The sequence below is a fragment of the Drosophila kikkawai genome, chromosome 2R, assembly GCF_030179895.1.
Source record: "Drosophila kikkawai strain 14028-0561.14 chromosome 2R, DkikHiC1v2, whole genome shotgun sequence".
Lineage (NCBI taxonomy): Eukaryota > Metazoa > Arthropoda > Insecta > Diptera > Drosophilidae > Drosophila > Drosophila kikkawai.
This window is the reverse complement of record NC_091729.1, coordinates 21,259,050-21,284,405: the sequence shown is the minus strand read 5'-3', so window position 1 is coordinate 21,284,405 and position 25,356 is coordinate 21,259,050. Positions and strand designations below refer to the sequence as shown.

Sequence of the window (25,356 nt, the reverse complement as noted above, 5' to 3'; positions counted from 1 at the left end):
TTAAACGTAATCGATAATGGGGCTTGATGGCTTGATGGATTTGCAGACAGAAATAGAAGTGCAGAAAGTATTATGACATTTTTTATTAAACTCTATTCTGTTGAGTTTGTCAGAGGAGACGTCGAATTTATGTATCTTGCCCCCGTGTAAAAAGGATCATCATAATTAAGAGCCTTTTTTGATGTGAAAATTAAATGGAAATTAATGTTCACCTAACAACCATTTAAGCTGAAATAAAATCTCCAAGAATTCTCCTAATGTTTATCGTCTAAAAGTTCCCATCTTTCTTTAAAGACCCTGAAACTCGCCCTCTAATGACTTTCCCTCTATCCAATCACTCCTATGCTCGATTTCCAACGGCTGGATACATTTCGTACACCGTTCGGTTGACTCTGAGCGAAAACGTTAATTGAATTTTAAATTTTTGCGGGGCTTGGAACGTGGGGGCGTTGCCAAACCCCTAGCGCAAGACATTGGATACAGCGGCACAGATTATCAAGCAAACGTGTCCAGTCGGAGTTGGTTTCAGATACAGATTCGGAGCTTGCAAAACATGCAAATGGCGGAGAACATAGAACTCTCCGTGACAGCTAAATTTATTTATTGGGGTCTAATGTTTTATGGATCGCCTACTGAAATAATCCATACTAACCAGCTGCTCCCCTTTCATCTCTTGTCCCAACAGGTCGCGATGATCTCTCGCCCTCGAGCAGCCTTAACGGATACTCGGCGAACGAGAGCTGCGATGCGAAGAAGAGCAAGAAGGGACCCGCGCCACGGGTGCAGGAGGAGCTGTGCCTGGTGTGTGGCGACCGTGCCTCCGGCTATCACTACAATGCCCTGACCTGCGAGGGCTGCAAGGGCTTCTTCCGGCGCAGCGTAACAAAGAGCGCCGTGTATTGCTGCAAGTTTGGGCGTGCCTGCGAGATGGACATGTACATGCGGCGCAAGTGTCAGGAGTGTCGCCTGAAGAAGTGTCTGGCCGTGGGCATGAGGCCGGAGTGCGTTGTCCCGGAGAACCAGTGCGCGATGAAGCGGCGCGAGAAGAAGGCCCAGAAGGAGAAGGACAAGATGACCACCTCGCCCAGCTCGCAGCATGGCGGCAATGGTGGCAGCCTTTCAACCGGCAACTCCCATGACTTTGTCAAGAAGGAGATTCTCGATCTGATGACATGCGAGGCGCCCCAGCATGCCACAATTCCGGTAAGTATTTAAAATCAAAGGCTTTGCTAGGTTATTTGTTATTGAAAATTATTTTCTTTTTGGAAACAGCTACTACCTGATGATATTTTGGCCAAGTGTCAAGCGCGCAATATACCTCCATTAACGTACAATCAGTTGGCCGTTATATACAAGTTAATTTGGTACCAGGATGGCTACGAGCAGCCATCCGAAGAGGATCTCAGGCGTATAATGGTGGGTCACCTTGAATCCCATAAAATATGTTGATAAAACTAACATCTAACCATTATTTTGCAGAGTCAACCCGATGAGAACGAGAGCCAGACGGATGTCAGCTTTCGGCACATCACCGAAATAACCATACTCACAGTTCAGTTGATTGTTGAATTTGCAAAGGGTTTACCAGCGTTTACAAAGATTCCCCAAGAGGATCAGATAACGTTACTGAAGGTATGTACTACTCTGCCAATCCTCTGCTGGCTTAGTTACCAACTAACTATCTATATCTATCCTTAAGGCCTGCTCGTCGGAAGTGATGATGCTGCGCATGGCTCGCCGGTACGACCACAACTCCGACTCCATATTCTTCGCGAACAACAGATCGTATACGCGGGACTCGTACAAAATGGCCGGCATGGCCGATAATATTGAAGACCTGCTGCATTTCTGCCGCCAAATGTTCTCAATGAAGGTGGACAATGTCGAATACGCGCTACTCACTGCCATTGTGATCTTCTCGGACCGGCCGGGCCTGGAGAAGGCCCAACTAGTCGAAGCGATCCAGAGCTACTACATCGACACGCTACGCATTTATATACTCAACCGCCACTGCGGCGACTCCATGAGCCTCGTCTTCTACGCCAAGCTCCTATCCATCCTCACCGAGCTGCGAACCCTGGGCAACCAGAATGCCGAGATGTGCTTCTCGCTAAAGCTGAAGAACCGCAAGCTGCCCAAGTTTCTCGAGGAGATCTGGGATGTGCACGCCATCCCGCCCTCGGTTCAGTCGCACCTGCAGGTCACGCAGGAGGAGAACGAGCGTCTCGAAAGAGCGGAGCGAATGCGTGCCTCCGTAGGTGGTGCCATCACCGCCGGCATTGACTCGGAGTCTGCGTCCACCTCTGCGGCGGCAGCGGCCCAGCATCAGCCTCAGCCTCAGCTCCCGAATCAGGCCCAGCACCAGTCGCTGACACAGACGCAGGCACAGGCACAGCCACAGCTCCAGCCTCAGCTGCAGCCGCAGCTCCAACCTCAGCTACAGCTCCAGCCCCAGGCCCAGCATCTTCCTGTCTCCGTACCCGCTACCGCCTCTGGTTCCGTGTCTGCGGTCAGCACGAGCAGCGACTACATTGGCGGCGGGGGAGCCATGGGACCCACGACGGCGGCGGCCACCTCTTCCACGAGTATCACGGCCGCGGTTCCTGCCAGCTCCACCACCTCGGGTGTGGCAATGGGCGGAGGCGGTGGCAACGGAGTCGGAGTGGGAGTGGGCGTAGGTGTAGGGGTGGGCGGGAACGTAAGCATGTACGCGAATGCTCAGACGGCTATGGCGCTAATGGGCGTTGCCCTGCATCCGCATCAGGAGCAGCTGATCGGTGGAGTGGCGGTCAAGTCGGAGCACTCGACGACGGTATAGCAGACGTAGCGCCACCAGCAGCAGGAGCAGTACCCCCAACATCCCCAGACCATCGGTGTCCTCCTGGACTGAGAAGGGCAGCTGGACGCACAGATTCCCCTCCTCCTACCCCCCAGACACCAGCCACGAATCGTGGCCAGGGCGGAATGGAGGTGTTACGGGGGAACAAAGTCAGCGAGGGCAAAGTGAATAGCCGTGGACGAGCGTAAATGCAGTTATTTAGTCTTAAGCCTGCAAATATTAGATTTAGGCATTATCCTTACGTTACAAAAGATAAAGAAAACTATTAACGGTTACACAAAGCTTACCCCAGATCAAGCTTCAACGACGATTAAGGGAAAGAGAGGGCGGAAGAGTCGAATCGAGAGGGGGAAAGACCCATTGAAAATCGCGAAATAATAGAATAAAATATTTCTGTGGGCAGTGCAAGATAGATTCCCACAATAAATTCTCGAATTTTGATTTTCAATTCGATCCTCCGCTCGAGGGAGAGCGAGAAGTGCACGGACAGCGGGAAGAGAGAAGAGAATAAAGATTGTTTATATTTTAAAAATATATAAAATAATATGTACTAACTGTAAACTTAATGAATGCAACTGTATAATACCTAACTGTACATCTAAATCTTTACTCTAGTGGAGCGAGTAAACCTGTTAAATGAAAATAATAACTACGATAATAACATTAACATCTACCATAACTAAATACATTTAAGTTATTCAAACAACAAACTCTAAAAAAAAAAAAACAAAAACACGAAAAACTTGGACTGATTTTATAAATATTTTTTAATCATAACGAAAGGAAACTGAAAAAAAATTACAAAAATGCGAAACAAAATAACGGAATACACAAATATTTTTATTATGCCCCCCCTTTATATTTCTTAAAAACGAAAGTCTAAACTGTAAGATTTTTATCATTTTCACCCAAAAGAAAAACAAAAAAAATTGTTCGCAAACAAAATCCAACATCCCTTGGAATTGGCAATGTTTTTAGGCATTTTTTTTTCAAAACAATTTTATATGAAATTAAAGTGATTGGAGTTTTACTCAAAAACCAAAAGGCATCAAAAGGTATTAAGTCGAAAATAAATAAAACAAAATTTACCCTGGAAAATAGTTTTCGATCACTTTGATAGCTCTCCCACAGACACACACACACACGCGTCTAATAAACACATAAACCAAAAGACTTCAATATTTATTTATAAAATTTACATTGGTAATTCAAAATTTGTGTGAGTGAGTGACTACAGCAAATTTGGCAAAATCAAAATTTATTTAATGAAAAACCCCAAAAAAAGTGCAAATTTTTTATACTTTGGCAATTATAAACGAAATTATATGCAATTTTGGTTCCAAACTCTTTTGCTTTTCGCTATGAAGTGTACATTTTTTTAAATTGTTGGCCTTATTTTAACTTAAATCAAATTTATTCTAATTTTAGTAGCAATTTGTGTTTGATAACGAGAAAGGAACCACTGTAAAATATTAATAAAATTAAACATAAATCGAAAAGTGAAATTCTTTTATTGTATAAAGAGTAGGAAGAACATACACACCTTTACGTAGCTTCTACTTGAACTGTGCAATTTTTTACTTTTACTACTAATATTAATTTAATTATAATTTAACACACGCATACACACACAGCCACACACATGTAAAGTCTTAAGAGAATCTAATTTATAAAATGAATTTGTGTAAGGATGAACAAAAGCTGCATGAAATCGATACGAAACGAGCACATCCCCAAAACGAGAAAATTCTAATTAAATGTAGCCAGCACTTTGACAAACAGAAATCAGTGAATTATTTTTAATCGTAATATTCGTACATACTATATGAATCGTTGGGGGGCCTCCCAGGAGACACTCGAACCAGCGACGAAGCCCGCTCATCGGAACTCACTACAAGTCTCGGTTATATACAATCTTAGGTACGATTCTTACGTTCAATTATTATTATTATTATTAAAAATCTACAAATAAATACATTTACGCATAACTTGTTTTGTAGTTCTACACCTAATGTAAAGAGCAAACTCTATCCTAAAACGGATTAATTTTACCATTTTACCTAATTACGAGTGGAAGATGCGAAAATACACAATATATATGAAAAAAATATGTTGAAGCAAGCGAAAGCAAAACAGCAAAAAAATCAACACAAAAAACATAAACCAAAATCCAAAGTGTTTTTATTTTACCTTATACTTTTCCTTTGAATTACCAGCTATATAATTTCCATATAGGAGTAACGACTTTTTGGGATGTGAGCAAAGACTTAGGAGCTAGAAATTCAGAATTTGAAAATATTTGCATACGAAGCAAATGGCTGTGAAATTGGCTAAGAACGAGGGAAAGTAATCGAAAATTGTGGTGGTCAGGAGGAGCGAAGCAGAGCAGTCGTGTATATCTGGTTGAAATCTAATTTATTTGCGGGAGAAAAGACGCGCTATATAATAGCATTAAAGTGTAACAGTTAAAGCCATTCATTTGCTAAACCCCAATTTTCGCCATATTTAAAAAACCATATAATTACGATTCCAGACCCAAGTTGAGTGTTGATTATAGGATATAAGCAAGCATATTAATACCCTCGATAGGCCCTCGGTAACTCTTTCCAATAAAATACATTGTCACGCCTAAGATCTGTACATACGCATATAGTATATTATTATATATAAATAAACAATATATTTAAAGCCCTCGCTCTGTAAGAATTATAAAAAAAAAGAACGCGACTTACAACAATACAAATAATGCAACCTGATGAATTACGAAAATACAAGATTGTATGGTATAAAGTAACAACCGTTTGTTGACAGATCCATTCATATAAAAGATAAAAACCAAATGAAAAAGAAAATATAAGCGGAAAAACAGAATCGTTATGTAGATTTTTGAAAATTCGAAACGCAGAGCAACTAGACTTTGTTTCATTTTTATGCACTGTTTTCTGTTATGTGTAAACTCGTAACTTGTTTTGCCCCAACAAACTAGGCCCAACTATGTAGGACCCACGACCGTGTACACAGCCTGAGACCCCTATAACTACTATAACCCTAAGACCCATACTGACACACCGCGTACAAGCATTTTGTGTTCAACTTGTAGATATTGATCCTGAATTGAAAAACTACCTCAAGCGAAACAAAAGATGATTAAGCAGATGGAGCAGATGACGAAGACGGAGACGGACGGGGGAAATGATTGACAGGTTTTGAGCATTATAATAATAAATGTAACTACAAGCGAGACCTTAGCAGCAGAGCAAGAGCAGGAACAGATGAAAACAAATATATACCTTGAACAAAGTTATTATTTCCGTTATTAGATTCGTTTACAACGCACTCTCTCCCTTTTAACTTGAAACGAAAAACACCCCCAAAAGCCTTTTTAGAGGTACCTGGTTTGCTAAAGCTACGGGCCTACGATATATACATATGTATCTATATGGGACTCTGGTAATTCTCCATTAACTAAAATCGAAGCAAGAGTCGCCTCTTTCTTTGCCTTGAGTTAGGTAGCTTAGTTTTTCTCACTGCCAAATCGAAATTGAGATCTAAATACCATACAGATTTTCTAAGTTTTCGAGCCGCCTCCATTTTTTTGAACTTAGAATAGATACGTCAAATTTCATTTGCAATGTGTAGCAATCAGTAAAAGTAAAATTAAATGGTAAAAGGAATATCTATAAAATATATACAATTATTAACAATATACGAATCCGAGTATATGTTCAAGTCCGAACCTATACGTATATGGATTGACAGCGCACACAGTTCGAGGACAAAGAACTTAGAGAGTAAAGCATTTTTCCCTGAAAACACAAAAATAAAGAATACAAAATACAAAACTGAAAATTGATGGCATTTTAGTGTTACGCGAAATGCAAGCAAATGCAGCAAAAATCGATAATCTAAAGTCTAATCAGCATACTGAAAATATTGTAAACAGAAACCATTACACACGAGATACGTAAAACCATTTGAAGAGCGAAGGAACCCTGATCCCTGCCAGAGGGAATGGTTGCCAATAAGTAGTTTTCCGAGTCCACTAGCATTATTATTTATTGTACGCTACACTGCCAGCTAATTTATTACTTCTCCATTAAGTCCAATCCGCAGGATTGAACCTAAAGCCCCAAATTTAGTTTCTTTCCCACACACTGCGCATATCCCTGAGTTGCGTTTACAGATTATGATAACGAGAGAGATGTAGAGATTGTTAGCATTTAAACTGATTAAACAATTACAAGCATATGCATACCTAATTCTAAATGTTTATTTTCCCGGAATCGACAGTGGATGAATTCACAAGGTGCATAAATATTAAATACACTTGGGATATGTATCTAGAAATAATAACTTATATGTACGAAACTGTAATCTAATTTGGAAATTTGTTCACTTAACGTTAATATTATTACTAAACACAATACAAATACAAGAAGAACAACTTTTATACTTCAAAGATTGAAGGATTGAGGGGTGAATATGGATTGAGACGATTACAAACGATTCGAAGCCGATTTTGGGTTTAACGGTCTGGCGCATCATCAACGGCAGATGCTGTTTGGGCGCAAATAATAACATTTTTGCCACTAATTTAATAATTAACAACTTTATTTAGGCATAGAATACAATTAAACTTTGCATAGTTGTACAACTAAGCTGTAAATATATACATATACATAAATCTAAAGAAAAGTATATATATACGATATATGAAGCGTGTAATAAAATAAAAATGATATATTTAAAATATGTTGCTCAATTGTGATCCTGTTTTTTAACATTTCCATGAAGAAAGAAAGCGAACTTTGGTCAGCCAAAGTTTGTATACCCTTGCAGGTAACAATTAAAATATATCATAACTAAGCCAAAAATGCATTAATTTCGATTCGGAAAGCAGTTTTGTGTTAGTTTTTATTAATTTAAAAAAACTGCTTACCAAATTTAAAATTTTAAGAAATCAAAATTTTTGGTAATTTTTGCTAATTTTAATGATGTAACCCCTTATCAAATTTCGGAAAAATGGCCAAAAAATCGATTTCTTCCGGACATGTCTAGAAAGATTCGCATGTTAATGCTGATCAAGAATATATATGGTTTATGGGGTCGGAAATGATTCCTTGACTTAGAAAAATATTATTTTGTATTATAAAATCGGATTTTTTATATTAAAAAACTTCTTGATTTTTTTTTAAATTAAAAATAACAAGAATATATTTACTTTATAGGGTCGGAAACGTCTCCTTCACTGCGTTGCAAGGGTATAAAAAACAAAATCAAAACCGGCGGTTAGTGGTGGTTGTTGGACAGAGTCAGACATCGATAAGCAGCTATCGAGTACTATCGTACTATCGTTGGTCGCTCCTAAGCGAAAAGTCTGGCAACGCACTCGCGCTTTTACGATTTTTATCTGGCAACACTGGTCACTAGCAAATAATTTCTGGTGTGCCCAGATTTTAAAATGGAAAATTTCATCTGGCAACCCTGATTCCAGCTCCTCAATTTGTTGTTTTGCCGAAAATTTAGTTGAAATAGGAAAAGGTAATTCTAAAAGTACAGAAAAACCCGCAGAATATTCACAACCATTCAGCTATTCCGCTAAAGTCGCGTCTACTAAGCTATTGATTCAACAACTTCTTTAATTATGTAAAACAGCAACAGTAAAACACTTGCAATTTTTGTTGTGTGCAAGCGGCAAGATGGCGGCTTTAAACAATACGTAAACTCAAAGAAACACATCTGAACATTGCCCCAAATACGAGAATTGTGCTTCCGCTTGACCAACTTGCATTGTTTTATGTAAAACGTCGAGTTCTTGGTACTTGTGCATCTTTTCAACTGGCCAACTTGCAGCATCTGGAAGTGAGGTTAAGTGCAAGCCGCTTTCACTTACCCTTTCACCTTACAGAAACCACCAATGGCCGATTCTGAGGACGAGTACGATCGCAAGCGGCGCGACAAGTTCCGCGGGGAGCGCAGTGACAGCTACCGGACAGAGCGCCGTGACGAGCGGCGGCCAGTGGGCGGTTCGGCGGGAGCCCGGGACGAGTGGTCGGAGCGGTAAGTGCAGGCGCTGTTCAACTATTACATGACGACAGCACTTGACGTTACAGCAATCCCTTCAGGGGCGGCGCTTCCGCAGGAGGCGGCGGCGGAGGAGCCCGTCACAGGCCCGACTACAGTGACTATCGTGGTCCGGGGCCAAGGACACGCTATGGATCCCCCGGCCGGGATTTGCCCCCTGCCAAACGAATGCGTCCGGACTGGGGCGATGGAGATGTGCGCGGTAATCCCCGGTTCGGTGGTAGGTTCAATAATACTCGTTTAGGCGAGAGAAGTACAAAGGATTGTCTTTCCCAGCAGGCTATGATCCCTATCTGATGCAGGCCTGGAACGATCACTACCAGTCGATACACTCGGCATACTCCCATGCCGGTCACGTGCCACCGGCGAGGGAGCCCATTAGCAGCGGCGGGGATACGCTAACCCAGCCTGCAATGCTCACCCTGAAGCAGTTCCTGGACACGCAGGATGAGAACATTTCCGACTCGGAGGTCATGCGCAAGTACACCGAGTACAAGACGGACTTCAAGCGCCAACAGTTGAACGAGTTTTTCGTGGCCCATAAGGACGAGGAATGGTTAGTAGCTGGCCAACCGGTGAGCCTCCGATGCGAAGCAGTGCACCCTCTTCGATCTCGTTGATATCTCAGCCTGAGCAACTTGGCTCCCTTGCGTGGTTCCCCATTTGCCTTGCCATTTGCCTGCTCGGAACTCATAACTTTCTGTATATTAAGTTTTTCTCTGCAGCTTATTGGGTTTGTGAGACAGAGACAGAGACTTCTCTGGAAGCGACTGCACGGTCTCGCAGAGCTGCTAACTGATATCCACTAAATTAATATTGTTAATTACCCGGCGAGCAATGCCGAGGTGTGTTCACATTTTTAAACCGCGATTTATTTCAATTCGATATTCGTTGGTCGAGCAAAAGCCCAAAATAACCATAAAACAATCCCATAAATAACGAAAGCGCAAAGCTTGAAAGGTAAGACTTTGGGTGATAATTGAGAAACAACCAATCCTATCTAAGATTATAAAACCACTGAAAAATAACCAATCTTACTATCGACAGCCGGGCGACAGATGCGAAAAAGTACACAAAATGTTCACCCAAAAAACCACTAAAAATGTGGAGAAAACTAATTTTGTAAGATTGTTAATCGTGTATTTTACTTGTATTATTTACCTCCAGGTTCAAAAACAAATACCACCCAGAGGACAGTGTCAAACGTAGCGAAGAGCAGCGTGGTTTCCTAAAGGTAAGATATTTCCATTTCCTCAATTTGATATCCATTTTAAATTCACATTATTTCCAGAGACGTACTGATGTCTTCGTGGAGCTACTCAATAACGGTTCTATTGACGCCGTCAAAGTGGACTCCTCCCAGGCCGATGCCCTCATTCGTGTGCTGGACACTTGTGTCATCAAGCTAGAGGGCGGAACCGATGAGGACCTCAAGGTGCTTGACGAGAAGCCCAAAGAGCCGCCAGTCTACGAACGAAAACTGGATGCTGCTGACTCGGCCAAGGTGACTGATGACCAGAGCAAGAGTCCCAAAAAAGAGAAGGATGATTCTTTGCCGCTGGTGGTTTCGCCACAACGGAAAATCATCAAGCCCGCCAACTCCGACGAGGAGAACTGGGATGACGAGGATGCCAAGGAGAAGCAGGAGGAACCAAAAGCTATCGATTCTAGCGCGGAGGGCAAGCAGTCAAAAAAGAAAACAAAGAAGCGCAAGAGAACCAGCAGCGATGATAACAGCTCCTCATCTGACCAGGACTCCAGCTCCAGCTCGGAGGATGAGGATGAGGCCAAGCTAAAGGCAAAGTACGATGTGGAGGATGGACTCAGGAGCGAACAAAAGGCTGAGGCTGAGAAAGACAGAGAGGAAGCGGCCAAGGCAAAGGAGGCACCGAAAAGGCCCAGCGAAACGGAGACAGAAGAGAAAGCAGATTCTGAACCACAAGAAGCAACCACCGAAGACAAAGATGGCAAGCCAGTTAGCTCTCCGCAGGCAGATCCTGCCGAGCAAATGGAGACAGAAAATGGTGGGTCAAGCCAAGCTGAGAACAGCGGAGAAAAATCTGCTGCCGAAGAAAAACAATTGGAGGAAAGCGAACCCATTGACGTGGACAAGTTAAAAGATGGCCAGCCACGTGCCCTGCATCGCACCTCCTCAATTTTTCTGCGTAACCTGGCACCTTCCATAACCAGGGCCGAAATCGAAGGCATTTGCACTCGTTTTAGTGGCTATTTGAGGGTGGCTATTGCCGATCCCCTGGTGGAGCGCCGTTGGTATCGCCGCGGCTGGATTACGTTTATCCGGGACGTAAACATAAAAGAGATTTGCTGGAGCCTAAACAATCAACGTCTGCGGGATTGCGAAATGGGGGCCATTGTCAATCGGGATCTTAGTCGCCGCGTGCGCCCAGCCAACGGAATCACAGCACACAAACAGGTTGTGCGATCGGACATCAAACTGTGCGCCAAGATCGCCATGAATCTGGATGACAGGTTCAAGCTGTGGACAGAGTCGAGCCCCGACGGGGCTGCCACCAGCGAATCGTCAGCTAATGGAAGCAGCTCCACCTACGGCTTCAACTCTAAGAATCCGGTGCTGCAAAATATCACCGACTACCTCATTGAAGAGGCTTCCGCCGAGGAGGATGAGCTCCTTGGCCTGACTGGCGACAAAAAGGACAACGAGGGCGAGCCCATCGAACGCGATGAGCAGCTGCTGGCCGTGTTGGATCGACTGGTTCTCTATCTGCGCATCGTTCATTCCGTTGACTATTATAACCACTGCGAGTATCCGTACGAGGACGAGATGCCAAATCGCTGTGGCATTATCCATGCCCGCGGTCCTGCTCCCATACGTGTCACAAATAATGACGTACAGGAATACATCAAGACGTACGAAGGAAAGCTGCAGCAGTTCCTTACAAAAACTGCTTTGCTTGGCGACGAAGAGATCAAGGACTTGGGCTCAAAGGATGCCGAGACCGAGGTGGAAAAGTTCGTGCAGGCCAATACGCAGGAGCTGGCCAAGGACAAGTGGCTATGTCCGCTGTCGGGCAAGAAGTTCAAGGGTCCCGAGTTTATTCGCAAGCACATCTTCAACAAGCACGAGGAAAAGGTGGACGAAGTGCGCAAGGAGGTGCAGTACTTTAACAATTACCTGCGGGATCCAAAGCGACCGCAGCTGCCGGAACATCCTGGCAGCTCCAAGCGCCCTGAAGCGGAGTCTGGTCGTGGAGTGGGTGGAGGGTGAGTGTAGCCTCTAAATAACCTCTTATATCTTTTTTTAATCTATTTTTTTACTATTTTTAAAGCTACCGCCAGCCCATGTATCCGCCGTTCTCGGCCATGCCGTATGGATTTGGACCGCCCATGATGGGCGGAGGCCGTGGAGGACGCAACTTCCCACCAGCGCGCAGGTTAGTATCCCATTCATTGTGCCTTCTTCCATCTGTAGTGTAGTGTGCCTTCTTCCCCACCATAAATGTATTGATGCAATTGTGGCTGTGTCTTAGTACGGTTTAATAATAGCATCCAGTCCACACATTTCCCTTCCTTGCCTTATGGCAAGCGTCTCACAGGTACATAGGTACATGAACACCCATTTAAGCCATCATAATCTTCGCGGCGGACTGGGACAACAGTAAAACCTAGTCTGACCAGCCTCACCACCCCCACCCACGAACGACAGACAGCATTTGCCTTAGACAGGTTGTAACCCTTCTCTACCCCCCTTTTTGTACTTTGATTTTTTCCCCCCTCATTTTGTTGGTCTAAATCGAAATTTGTCACAACTTTCTTGTGTCGCAAATTTTTTGCAGAGAATTGCCTTTGGAACACCAGCGCCGGCTTATCGGTTACCATGATTTGGATGCGCCTGCCAATTCCGATATGTTTGACTAATTGATTAGCACAAATACAAATGCAATCCAAAAAAAAAGAGAGAAACCCACTTTAACGTTTGGCGAGCTCAAGTTTTAAACGCAATTCAAGCAATGCTAATGCTAGGAAGAGTATCAACTGCATATAAAAGAGGTTTATATACATGCGACTACCGATACCCCGATACCGTACCCGTACCGTTTTCATGTACAATATTATGCCAATTGTATTAAGTAACCGACAAAGTAACGTTGCCAATTTTTATTTGCCCGAAATAAATGCGAGTCCGTCTTGTATCCTGTGTGTCTTTTCCCTAATGGCGTGCTTTACTCCACCAACAAATAAAATCTAAAGTCTACATTCATTCTCGTTGCTTACAGACCCGGTGGTTTTGATTATCGACCCAGATCACACTACCGGGACTTGGACGCGCCGCAAGAGCCGTACTAGAGTACATAGTCGTGCGCAGATTGAAAACTAAATGAAAACTAAATTGTATATCACATCGCTAATCACTAAATTAATAACCACTCTAAGTTATTTCAATTGACGCCTGTTTTGTACGGTATATGTACCTTTGTATCTCACGGAAGAATGCCACAAATAAAGAGCGATCCAAAGTAGTTTATTTCGTAAACAGAGAGCTCCTGGGTTCTGAGAGAGAGAGATTAATATCATCGCTCTTCTGGGTTGAAAGAGAGAGTGTTTAGTGTTTGGAGAAACTGTCTAAAAATAAGTTCGCCGCCTTTTGAAATCCTAAATAAAAATCAGTCTAAAAGAAAACCTCCACACGTAACGTCGCGGAAAAGTATATAAATGGGGTCGAGCACGCTGAGTTTGAACTGTCCCGTGTGCGGAGTGGCTGCTTCGCAGGCCTGTACCCGCTGCAAGCTGGTGCGCTACTGCGATCGGGAGCACCAAAAGCAGCACTGGCCGCAGCACAAGCGCTGCTGCCGGCCTTTCCGCGAGGAGCAAGACCCCCAGCTGGGCCGGTATTTGGTGGCCACTCAGGATATTGCTGCCAATCAAATCATTTTCGTAGAGCCACCCCTGGTAGTGGGGCCCAAGTGGTATCTCTCGGAGGCGGAAAAGGAGGCCCCCATTGTTCCATGTGTGGGTTGCTATACGCCTTGCCGCGTGGGAAAGCACCAGTGTCGCAGGTGAGTCAAGCGGTTACCAATGGCTTCCATTAAAAGGTCCGTTCACTTGCCAGCTGCCATTGGCCAGTCTGCAGCCCTGCCTGCACCCACGAGGCCCTAGAATGCAGTGTGCTTAGCCTGGGGCCGGCTCCCGCTGGCCGGGCCGATGCCCGCTCCCTGAACGACTACTTCAGGGGCGATGCTCTGCTGGTGTTGAAGTGCCTGCTTCTGCAGCGCCAGAATCCGGAGAAATGGGCGGCCCTGCTGGAAATGCAGTCGCACGAAGAGGAGCGCCAAGGCACCGAACTTCACGAGGAGGCGGAGAAGCGGGTAGTTAGTTACCTGGATAAGCGATTCTTGCGTCGCCTTAGACAGACCAAGCCCAATCTTCTGGAGGAAAGCGGCACACAGCTGCTGCATAGGCTGTGTGGCATCATTGAGACCAACTACATGGTAATCGAGCTTCCAACAGGAGTTGAGCTCAGTGGACTCTTTAGGCAGGCCTGCATGATGGAGCACGCCTGCCAGCCCAATTGCTACTTTCAGTTTGACACCATCTCCCAGCAAATCGCTGTACGGGCGGGTGGCAACCTCCGGAAGGGAGATCACCTGCAGATTACCTACACCAACATTTTGTGGGGCACTCAGATGCGGCAGCATCACCTGCGCATGACCAAGCACTTCACCTGCCACTGCCCGCGCTGTACAGATCCCACGGAGTACGGGAGCTATGTCAGCGCTCTGGCCTGCCTGGGAGATGTGAACCAGACGTGTAGTGGCACACATCTGCCGGTGGATCCGGTGGAAGAGGACACCCAGTGGAAGTGCAATACTTGCCCCATGATCGTAGATGCTGCCTATGTGTCCGAGTTACAGACTCACATGACGGATCAGGTGGAGGGCATGCTGGCCGGGTGCCCTCGCGCCAACGAGGTGGAACTGTTGTTGGCGCGGCTCTCCCAGATGCTCCATCCCAACCACTTTCACATGTTCAATTTGAAGCACACGCTGATTCAGTTATACGGCAATGAAGCGGGCTTGGAGCTGGCCAGTCTCAGCAGCGGGCAGCTGGAAAGAAAGCTGCGCCTATGCAATGAACTCTACGATGTTTGTAGGCGCCTGGATCCCTACAGTATCAAGCTGGCCATCTATGTAACTGTCATTCTGATTGAAATTGCCCACGCGCTGGAAGAGCAAGCACGTAGAGCTCCCGCCGAGGGAGCTTCACTTCTGGAGCAAGCTCAGGCCCGCCTCAAGGAGGCACAAGAGGTAATGGTAAAGGAGCACGACTCGGTGGCTGGCAAAAAGTTGAGTGACAAGCTGCAGAGGGAGATCTTTGATTGCGAAAAACTAGTGCTGACACTGGCATACAACAAGTAACTTGGACTATTTGGAGTAGGAAGTGATCTAAAAGGATATTGTAAATGTTAAAAAATAAATATTTAAAGAAAATATTGAGGGTCGTAACAATTTCTTACAAATTTCTAAGCTTTTTTATTTACAAATCTTAAAGGAACTCTCTCACGCATGCAACTCCACTCGTTCCTGCCTTAAAAGCTCTGGGTGCTCTCTTAAAATATCCCTCTGTTGTCGCAGATTCTTCATGATTCCAGGCAAGTGCCAGCCGTGTCTCAGCAAGCTATCCCTGACATCAAAGTGGGCATGACGGACGCAACGCAGCTGAGAGCAGTGTGCCACTGTGCGCAGTTCCAGGGCCATGTCATGCACCAGGGCGGCCAGGTACTCCTGCGTCTCGTTGATGCCATGGAGTTCCAGAGTAAAGTAAGGTCCTTCCAAGCGTATCAGTTTGATGCCGTAGATAACGGGCTGACTGTCGTCCGATGGACGTATAAGGCCCTTGCAGGCCAGTTCATAGGCCTCCTGGGTCTGCAGGTCAACGCCACATAGCTCAAACATCTTTCGCTGATGCGATGCCTGCATGGAGGCGGCCAGGCCACTGATCCTGTCTGCAGATACATGCCTGTAGTTGGAACGCACAGTGACGTGCGAGTCTGGCAGGTGGTTCTCTGTGGCGGTGCCCATGCAGCCGGTGATGTGGTAAACTCGCACCAGCTGGTTCTTCCGAAGGCAACCGGACTGTCCTATTCCTTTGTTGATCCCGAAGACTGTAATGTGTGCGCTAGTTATGAATATTTCTTGAATTAGAAGAACATGCCGCGGACTCACGCAAGACCCCGCTGGTGTGATCGCCCAGACTAGAAACCGTGGCGCAGCGTATGTCCCTTGGCAGGTAGCGCGGGCCAACAGACAGGATGTTGTCCGAGAGATCCTCATTGTTAGCTATGTTGTGGAGTACGCTGTCAGCGGCTGTGCCAGTGCCCAGGAGCGGTGTGTCTTTTGGCAGCTTCCTAAGCTCGCGCTGCTTCATTTCGTTGAGTCCTGGGAGAACAGAAGTCATTAAAAGGAATACACTTCCAAGGAAACTCTTTCTTACCTTTGCAAATGTTGCTAAGGATGGCATTGCGCACGTGCTTGGCTTTCATGCCGGCCGGTTTGTACACATTTAAAATGCCGTTTAGGTGTTTAAACACTGTGACGGCATCGTAGACTTTTGTAAGAGCCATTTATGCTTAAAAATTACATAAATTAATAGTTTTGTTTTTAAATTAAGGTGCAGTGTTGGTAAATACGCAAGAACAGCTGAGCGCAAGGGATTCCAGCCCTGGTCGAAATTCTAGAGTCTTGGTTATTTAAGCTATTTGTACAAAAAGAAGCAATAAGAAGATTTTATAATATAATAAAAACCTTAAATTTATTATCAGTCTTTACATAAACCTTTGCTTTTAATGAAATCTATAAACAAAACATATTTAAAGTTAGGCAGTTTTTGGTTTATCTTTGAGTTTGCAAGCTGGTCACACTAACCGGGCTGCACGTGTAAAGTTTGTTTTTTCTGGACTCCGTGGGAAATTGCTTAATTTACTGAAAATTAGCCCAGAAAAAACACGATGAAGTGGACTACGGCGAATGTCAAGCACCCCAACTATACCGCGAAACATGAACTCTTCGTGGGAACACACACGGGCTCCTTCAAACGTAAGACTGCCTGTTGCGCGCCAACATCAGTGCACTTACAATGCATCTTTGAACTCTTTACAGACTTGTTGCCTGCTTCGGAAGACTCGCCCCATGGGCAACGCAACCTTAGCGACCTGAGTGCCCTGGACAAGGAATCTCGCGTTACCTCCATGGCCTTTGGCGACGAGGCTCAGACGGAGATCCTGCTAGGTCGAGCCAAAAACACTGCCGAACTGCATGCCTTGGCGGACGCTAGCGGTTCCAAGAAAACCGTCAGCTTCAAGGCAGCCCCCATCGTGGGTCTGGCCCGTTTCAATGACAAACTGATTGCCGGCATTGGCAATGGAGAGATACAAAGCCTGGAGCTGGGGTCTGATGAGGCTGCCGAGCCTGTGGTCATCAGTACGGGCACTCAGATGGATCATCTGCGTCAGTGCTTACAGTCAAGGAACATTGTGGCCACCGGTGGCAAGGAGCGACAGAATAACCTAAAGGTCTACGATCTGAGTTCAGACGGAAAACAGATCTTCACCTCCAAGAACTTGCCCAATGACTATCTGCAACTGGAGGTGCCAGTCTGGGACAGCGATGTCGGCTTCGTGGACGGCCCCAGTGTGCTGGCCACCTGCTCGCGAACAGGGTACGTTCGCCTCTACGATACGCGCAAGCAGCGCCGGCCGGTGGCTTGCTTTGCCAGCGAAGAGCACGGTATGAGCTTTGCGGCTCTGGTGGCCCGAGGTAACTACATCTACACGGGCACCACCATGGGTGCATTGAAGGCCTTTGACACTCGGCGCATGAAAACTCATGTGCACACCTACAAGGGATTTACCGGCGGCATCAGCGATCTTCATTTGGATGCCACCGGGCGGTACTTGAGCTCGGCTAGCTTGGATCGCTACGTGCGAATCCATGATGCTGATTCGACTGTTCTGCTCTACCAGTGCTATGTCAAGTCTAAGGTCACCAAGGTGCTCATACGGCAGGTGGAGGACGAGAAACTCGACGAAGCGGAGACTACGGCGGAAGAGATATCCCAACCTAAGAAGGATAAGATAATCAAGGCAACGCCATTGGACGATGAATACGAGGATATGTTTGACCAGATGCCCACTGTGGGGTGAGTATTTTGAACACCAAAGCTAGGACACAGTAAACTAATGAATAACCTTGCTCCATTTAGTGACAGTGACAGCGACAGTGCAGCCGATAGTGACGACGATGCCGAAGCGGAAGAGGAGGCGCCCAAAAAGTCGAAAAAGACTAAGCAGAAGCGAAAGGCCCCCAACACATCTCTGAAAACTAAAAAGAAAAAGTTGTGAACATCATTTATTAACGTGTTGATAAGTTCCATAGCTTAACGAAAAGTTTTAAATATAAGATTATAGATAAAAAATTATGGATAAAAGTGATATCTACTGCCACGCCTTCCTTGGCAGCTGGGCCTTTTGGAGCTGGTAGTTGATGTAGAAGCGGTAGGTGCAATAATAGAAGAACTCCACCACGGAGATCATGCTAAGGCCTAGACAGAGATTGAAAATGCCACCCAGATCCGCTGAAATTGAAGGGAATTGTTAGAGCTTGGTAAGTATTATAATATATATATGTATAGTCACTAACATAATAGACCAATCCAAGACATCACGGTCACTTTTCGAATCACTGGAACTACTTGCTTTGCTAGGTAGACCCTAAGTACAAAGCTATCGCTGTTCAGCAGCTCAGGAGAGCTATTGCAGGGGGTAGAGTTAAGTTAAGTAGAGTTTTTAAGATAATATTTAATATAGTTTAGCCAAAGACCTATAATATAAAGATGCATAACTTCCATGCCAACACCAAATTCACAAATTTCCAGAGAACCTGGACAGCACGAAAAATTCAAGTTACTTATCTTGCTATTAAAAGGTCTTTGCATTGGCAATTACTCACTAGTAGCGGCTCACAGAGAACTGGTGTTGGTTGAGGTCCGTTTTGTAGGAGAGAGTCGAATACGTGACATCGTAGCAGTTGGGCAGACACTGGTCGCAGCGCACGCTTTTAAAGTTGTCTGCAAGAGGCAAAGAAAAAGGAGAAGGATTTATATTTGCATATTCATGCAGAACGATATGCTCTTAAAGCAGTTTCCTAGCGATTTGCAGAAGTGTTCAAGCCACAGAATATCAAGCAGAGTCCTGTGCACGTGAGTATCCTGAATATTTAATATAAATTATGAAACATGAGCAAGCACAACCGACGACAGCAGGGATGACGATGGCGTAAAAGCTACATATACAAGAAACCACAGTCACCGCAGGAGCAGGAGCAGAAATATGGAAAACTCGGCTTGGTAGACTTGGTGAAGCTGCCGGCGGAGAGGGTTCGTAACCCTGTCAGCCATTCAATATGATGTGCGTGGGCGACGTGAGCGACCTTGCCAGCCAAGAAAGTGAGGAATCTGTAAGAGAATTTTCACTTTCGGGCCCACCCACCGTAGTTGGCTGAGTAGCAGAAGGTGTCGTTCAAGTTGCACTCCTTGAACTTGTTACCCACGATGGGCAGGAGGTACGGGTGGCAGCCGCACTTCTGCACAATGGCCTCGGTCTGGCAGGCGAGGAGGCAGGCCGCCTGCCTATAGTTTCGTAGGCGCAGGTCATCCGAAATGAGGCAGTCACGCTTCCGCTCCGACAACTCCAGGACCTCGACCGAGGAGCTCTGCACAGTGGGAGACACTTCCACGAAGCTCTCCGATCGCGCAGTGATGGTCACCGAGGCAGCCGACTCCGTTACATAGTCCATGGGGTGATGCACCAGGACGATGAGCCCAGTGTTGAGGTTGCGTTCGCTGCCCTCCGCCCCCACAAATGTCAGACCCCCATCCATGCCAAATATGTTGGCTGAGAACGGCACGAAGCTGGCGTTGCGAGGATTGTAGTTGAAGGAGCAGCAGGGACCCAGGTAAGCCGTCGTGGGAATAAACGAGAGGTACTCGTGACTCTGGTTGCACTGAAACTCCGTGTGGCCCCAGAAGCAGCGCTTGACGTAGTCGGAGCAGCCGGGACTGACGGCCATGGCTGCCTCCCAGGTGGTTACATTATTCAGCCGCAGCACGGCATCCGTAGCCCTGAAGCTTTCGTGACTAGGAGGCTCAAAGCTCTGGTCCGTGAAGGCGTTGAGGAACTCGAATCCAGCAGCCACCTCAGCGATGTCGTACTCCTTGGGAATCTTGCTGAGAAACAAAAGCAACAGTTAGTTGAAGTGGCATGGGGGAGACGACTCCGGCTCACAGTGTCTTCACGTAGCGATCCACTCGTTCTGAGTTCACCACCTTGGGACTGCAGATGGTCACGCCCGGAAAGGCCACATCCGTGATGGAGAGATCGTTGGAGATGGTGTTGAGGATGGGGTACGAGTAAAACTTCAGCCAGAGCAGCAGGGTGAGGTAGATGCTCAGTAGGAGCAACTGCAGCAGCACCGAGGACCAAATGAACCTGGAGACGCCGTAAGTGCGGTTCCGACGCAGCAGCCACATGCCGCTCACCTTGGTTCGCTCGGTGTACTCCCAGAAAGTGGCCAGAATGGCCCCTATCATGGAATTCGGCTCCCTTTTTCGATTCCCTCCGTTGCCGCCGGAGTTCCTTTTGCCAGGTGGTGACCACTTTCCCGTGTCTATCATTTTGTACTATGTGCCAGCCGTTTGCGGCTCAGGCTTTTTAAGGCCACGATTGTGTCCCCGCCTAATGGCTTCAAGTTGTGTGTTAAATTATACTTTGATTGAGTTCCAACTTTGTGTGGCCAAAGCAAAGTCTGTCACTTGTTGAGGGCATTAGTGTTAATTTGGTAGCCAGGATAGACGATGTATAATTAACTGGTAAACTTTATTCGATGGAGACATATAAAGCTATTAGATCTGAAATTACTCTTAATTTATTGTGAACTTTCGCTGCACACAGACATAACTTGGCGACTTAACTTGCTGCTATTCAGAGGCATCTCGTAAAAAATAAGCAACCGTTTTCACTTTGTTATTCTTGCCTTGGCTACACCAACTTTAATGGCTCCTTTTCTTAGTGGAGCTGAAAAAAATGTTAAAGTTATAGATAAATATACAAACGTCTTATTCCTGCTGACATTTTAAGAGTTTTTCGAGCGATGTTCAACTGTTGAGCCAGGAAAATCCTGAGACTTGACTCCATTCTGTGGTCGCTACGATACCAAACTGCTGAAGCTAGTAGAAGATTGCGGCCCATTGCCCTTGGCCAATGAAACATGCAAATTAGATACGGAAAAGACAAGCAAAACTGTACCGTTTCCTTACTGCTGCCCGAACTTTACTTGCCACCAGGGAGTTCAGCTGGAATATCCGGATTTCCCAAAGGACAATGGAAATAAAGATGAAGTTTAATAGTTTAATATAACCATAAAAACAATTGGCATTAGAAGCCCTCATTGGACGACTACTGTCGTATCGCATAGAATGCAAACGTCCTCGAAAACTAACTCTATTCAGGGTATCTTTATAGTAACACTTAAATCGTTTCAAATTTAAATAATTAAATTATTTAACTGTGAATTTTGATTTAAATAAAAACAAGAAAGAAAGCTAAGTTTGGCCAGCCAAAGTTTGTATACCCTTGCAGGTAACAATTAAAATATATCATAACTAAGCCAAAAATGCATTAATTTCGATTCGGAAAGCAGTTTTGTGTTAGTTTTTATTAATTAAAAAAAACTGCATACCAAATTTAAAATTTTAAGAAATCAACATTTTTGGTCATTTTTGCGAATTTTAATGATGTAACCCCTTATCAAATTTCGCAAAATTGGCCAAAAAATCGATTTCTTCCTGACATGTCTAGAAAGATTCCCCTGTTGATGCTGATCAAGAATATATATGGTTTATGGGGTCGGAAATGATTCCTTGACTTAGAAAAATATTATTTTGTATTATAAAATGATTATTTTGAAAGCAAAATCTAAAATTTAAAATTTTTTTCTGCATTTAAAATTTTTTTTTCGAATTTTTTAAAATTTTTAAAATTTTTTAATTTTTTTTCTGAATTTTTAACATTTTTTTCAGATTTTTTTATTTTTAGAAGGGATTTTTTGTTGAATTTTAAATTATTTTAAATATTTTAACTGCCAAATTTGAATTTGAATTTAACTGCCAAATTTGAATTTGAATTTAACGACGATCAGTTTCAGTGTGCCCAGGTGCAGTTGTAAAATAACACCTAAATTTGGATTCAAAAGGTTTGAGTCTCCGCTAACTCGCGCCGGCTCAGTTTCAGTGTGCCCAGGTGCAGTTTTAAAATAACACCTAAATTTGGATTCAAAAGGTTTGAGTATCCGCTTACTTGCTCAGGCTGCTAAATGGTTTGAAACTTGGACTTTTTATAACAGTTTATACCAGTTTTCAGTTGCTTGCTGCTGGTTTCTGTTCGCCTGTTACCCCAATTTGGGAAACGGGCAATTTGCATGGAAATGTTCGGAAATTTGGATTGGATGGATGGTCTGCTGTAGGGATGTTGTTGTAAAAAGGTTGTTGTTGCCATAAGCTGTTGTTGTCGGCAACAAATAGGTATAAATGCATAAAATGAAATATAATAGTTTATACCAATTATTATTTTTGCCCAAAAGTTTTTATAACAGTTTATACCAGTTTTCAGTTGCTTGCTGCTGGTTTCTGTTCGCCTGTTACCCCAGTTTGGAAAGCGGCCAAATCGAATGAAAAAATTTGCTCACTCGCATCAGTGATGCTCACTCGCATCAGTGATGCTCACTCGCATCAGTGATGCTCACTCGCATCAGTGATGCTCATCTCCATCAGTGATGCTCATCTAGCTATATTGCAATATTGGGAGGCTATAAAATCGGGCTTAATGGCAGTGATGCTCATCTGGCTATATTGCAATATTGGGAGGCTATAAAATCAGACTTTGCATCAGTGATGCTCATGTAGCTATTTTGCAATATTGGGAGGCAATATATCAGGCTTAATGGATGTGATGCTCATCTAGCTATATTTCTTTATTGGGACAAAAAGGCATCTCACTAACTGCCAGTGATGCTCAACTAGCTATTTTGCATTATTGGGACAAAAAGGCATCTCACTAACTGCCAGTGATGCTCATCTAGCTATTTTGCGTTATTGGGACAAAAAGGCATCTCACTAACTGCCAGTGATGCTCATCTAGCTATTTTGCATTATTGGGACAAAAAGGCATCTCACTAACTGCCAGTGATGCTCATCTAGCTATTTTGCATTATTGGGACAAAAAGGCATCTCACTAACTGCCAGTGATGCTCATCTAGCTATTTTGCATTATTGGGACAAAAAGGCATCTCACTAACTGCCAGTGATGCTCATCTAGCTATTTTGCATTATTGGGACAAAATGGCATCTCACTAACTGCCAGTGATGCTCATCTAGCTATTTTGCATTATTGGGACAAAATGGAATCTCACTAACTGCCAGTGATGCTCATCTAGCTATTTTGCATTATTGGGACAAAATGGAATCTCACTAACTGCCAGTGATGCTCATCTAGCTATTTTGCATTATTGGGACAAAATGGAATCTCACTAACTGCCAGTGATGCTCATCTAGCTATTTTGCATTATTGGGACAAAAAGGCATCTCACTAACTGCCAGTGATGCTCATCTAGCTATTTTGCATTATTGGGACAAAATGGCATCTCACTAACTGTCAGTGATGCTCATCTAGCTATATTGCATTAATTGGGCAAAATGCCATCTCACTAACTGTCAGTGAAGCGCATCTAGATTTTAGGTTTATTATTTATTTCAGCTTTAAATAAATAAAAGAAGAAAAGGTGAGACATGTGGGAATGTCGGAGGTCCTTCCCAGTGGTTTCGGCTCGGTCTTCGTGGCACTTGGTCCACTTCTGCTCCTCCTCGTCCTGATCCTCCTTGCCAACGCTCTCTGTCTCGCCTTCGGCACCCGCTTTCAGTTCCTGGCAGCTTGCTGCAATTAAATTTAAAAAAATGGTGCGATTTATTTTGATAATTTTTCAGAAACAAAACTAATTTCAGGTTCATAACGCAGCCAAAAGTGAATGAAATTCAATTCGAATAATATCAATTATTTAACCAGAATGGCTCGATTCTTAGTGATCCAATTGCAATCTGCAAAGGTATACAAACTTCGGCGTTAGCTTCCTTTCTTGCTTATATTAAAAAACTTCTTGATTTTTTTTTAAATTAAAAATATCATAACTCGGCCAAAAGAGCATTAATTTTAAATCGGAAAACTGTTCTGCGCTAGATTTTTTACAATTAATAAATCTGCATACTTCATTAAAAAATTTTGAAAATTCAATTTTTTATCAAAATCAAAAATTTTAATGATGTAACCCCTTATAAAATTTCGCAAAATTGGCCAAAAAATCGATTTCTTCCTGACATATCTAGAAAGATTCCCCTGTTGATGCTGATCAAGAATATATATACTTTATAGGGTCGGAAACGTCTCCTTCAATGCGTTGCAAACTTCTGACTGAAATTATAATACCCTGCAAGGGTATAAAAACTAAACTAAAACAGTCCACTTTATGTTTCGTTTTGTGCTCTTGTTGCTTGGAACCCGGGAATTGATGAATTTGTACTGAAAATTTCAAGATTGAAGCTTTGTTTTGGAGCTCGAGAAGGTATGCAATGCTTTAGGAGTTTCCTCTTTAATTTCTAATCCGAAGCAAACTATTGAGAGTGCGGTGTGGGTGAAGTAGTAAGAGCCATCTTCAACTCCACCAATTTAATGGCTAAAACACGTCCTCAGTGACATTATTTTGCCTAACATACTCCAGTTAGGGCACTCTCACACGTTGAGCTTCTGCTCTCCGGAGACCAAAAACACGCTCGTGTATCCTTTCAAGTGTCGCCTTCCTCACTGCAGGAACTTTGCCGCTTGAGCGTGAGTCCGGAAAGACCATGTTTGCCAGCACATCCTCCTGCTCCTCGAGGCGGAAGTTTTAGGGTGTTGAAATCTCCCTGCATTTGGCTTCTAAGCCGAGACAATAAAATGCCAAACTTGTGCTGGCCCAGCACCCAGCAAAAGGCTTTTGAATCGGGAGTCGTAGATGGGAAAGTAAATGCGAATTTAAAGGAATTCCGCCCAGGGATGGATGGAGGGAGAAGAGGAGAAACCAATTCTGTTCACTCGACGGCGGTCCTCAACTCCATCGTCCTTAGATCCATTGTTGTCACTGCTCAACAGCTCTGAGTGAATTTTAATTAGTCACGAGCTGGCAGTGCGAATGCAAGGGCACGGCTTGCAGTCGATAATTCTGCCGGCTAATTAAAGCAAATGAGCTTTGGCCATTACCGGCTGAATGCCTCCAGCTGAAAATTTAAGATGAACTAGAAAAGCGGGAAACTTTTAA

At 44.3% G+C, this 25,356-nt stretch overlaps 6 protein-coding genes across 14 annotated transcripts in view; 4 read left to right on the top strand and 2 right to left on the bottom strand.

Annotated features, from left to right (window-relative positions):
* Nucleotides 1–2,969, top strand: part of EcR (Ecdysone receptor) — a 66,036-nt gene extending 63,067 nt beyond the window's left edge. For both annotated transcript variants that reach the window (XM_017181584.3, XM_017181583.3), the window contains 4 exons: nucleotides 686–1,203; nucleotides 1,273–1,416; nucleotides 1,480–1,632; nucleotides 1,700–2,969. In XM_017181584.3, the coding sequence (XP_017037073.3) occupies nucleotides 686–1,203; nucleotides 1,273–1,416; nucleotides 1,480–1,632; nucleotides 1,700–2,818 (1,934 nt within the window). In that variant the 3' untranslated portion in view covers nucleotides 2,819–2,969. The remainder of the gene's footprint in view (nucleotides 1–685; nucleotides 1,204–1,272; nucleotides 1,417–1,479; nucleotides 1,633–1,699) is intronic.
* Nucleotides 2,970–8,268: 5,299 nt separating this feature from the next.
* On the top strand, nucleotides 8,269–13,436 carry Ars2 (arsenic resistance protein 2). 8 transcript variants are annotated; one of them, XM_070283652.1, is made up of 8 exons: nucleotides 8,269–8,380; nucleotides 8,748–8,899; nucleotides 8,965–9,143; nucleotides 9,203–9,479; nucleotides 10,091–10,157; nucleotides 10,215–12,166; nucleotides 12,232–12,336; nucleotides 13,180–13,436. In XM_070283652.1, the coding sequence occupies exons 2-8, from the start codon at nucleotides 8,757–8,759 to the stop codon at nucleotides 13,247–13,249; spliced, it is 2,793 nt and encodes a 930-aa protein (XP_070139753.1). In that variant the 5' UTR covers nucleotides 8,269–8,380; nucleotides 8,748–8,756; the 3' UTR covers nucleotides 13,250–13,436. The 8 variants fall into 8 exon arrangements, with proteins under 8 accessions (XP_070139753.1, XP_017037071.1, XP_017037070.1 ...); XM_017181582.3 differs by having other exon boundaries at nucleotides 8,953–9,143; XM_017181581.3 differs by having other exon boundaries at nucleotides 8,953–9,143; nucleotides 9,200–9,479.
* Nucleotides 13,437–13,563: 127 nt separating this feature from the next.
* Nucleotides 13,564–15,400, top strand: SmydA-5 (SET and MYND domain containing, arthropod-specific, member 5). Its single transcript, XM_017181586.3, has 2 exons — nucleotides 13,564–13,959; nucleotides 14,013–15,400. The coding sequence occupies exons 1-2, from the start codon at nucleotides 13,616–13,618 to the stop codon at nucleotides 15,316–15,318; spliced, it is 1,650 nt and encodes a 549-aa protein (XP_017037075.1). The 5' UTR covers nucleotides 13,564–13,615; the 3' UTR covers nucleotides 15,319–15,400.
* An 8-nt stretch (nucleotides 15,401–15,408) lies between these two features.
* LOC108085109 (pseudouridylate synthase TRUB2, mitochondrial) lies at nucleotides 15,409–16,602 on the bottom strand. The gene is made up of 3 exons (XM_017181587.2): nucleotides 16,394–16,602; nucleotides 16,126–16,338; nucleotides 15,409–16,064 (listed from the first exon to the last, which is right to left on the bottom strand). The coding sequence occupies exons 1-3, from the start codon at nucleotides 16,521–16,523 to the stop codon at nucleotides 15,460–15,462; spliced, it is 948 nt and encodes a 315-aa protein (XP_017037076.1). The 5' UTR covers nucleotides 16,524–16,602; the 3' UTR covers nucleotides 15,409–15,459.
* A 196-nt stretch (nucleotides 16,603–16,798) lies between these two features.
* Nucleotides 16,799–18,365, top strand: l(2)k09848 (lethal (2) k09848). Its single transcript, XM_017181701.3, has 3 exons — nucleotides 16,799–16,995; nucleotides 17,059–18,097; nucleotides 18,161–18,365. Exons 1-3 carry the CDS (start codon nucleotides 16,908–16,910, stop codon nucleotides 18,297–18,299), a joined length of 1,266 nt encoding a protein of 421 aa, XP_017037190.1. The 5' UTR covers nucleotides 16,799–16,907; the 3' UTR covers nucleotides 18,300–18,365.
* A 20-nt stretch (nucleotides 18,366–18,385) lies between these two features.
* On the bottom strand, nucleotides 18,386–20,629 carry ppk6 (pickpocket 6). The gene is made up of 5 exons (XM_017181700.3): nucleotides 20,241–20,629; nucleotides 19,446–20,182; nucleotides 18,907–19,024; nucleotides 18,598–18,707; nucleotides 18,386–18,532 (listed from the first exon to the last, which is right to left on the bottom strand). The coding sequence occupies exons 1-5, from the start codon at nucleotides 20,627–20,629 to the stop codon at nucleotides 18,393–18,395; spliced, it is 1,494 nt and encodes a 497-aa protein (XP_017037189.1). The 3' UTR covers nucleotides 18,386–18,392.
* Between the last annotated feature and the right edge of the window lie 4,727 nt (nucleotides 20,630–25,356).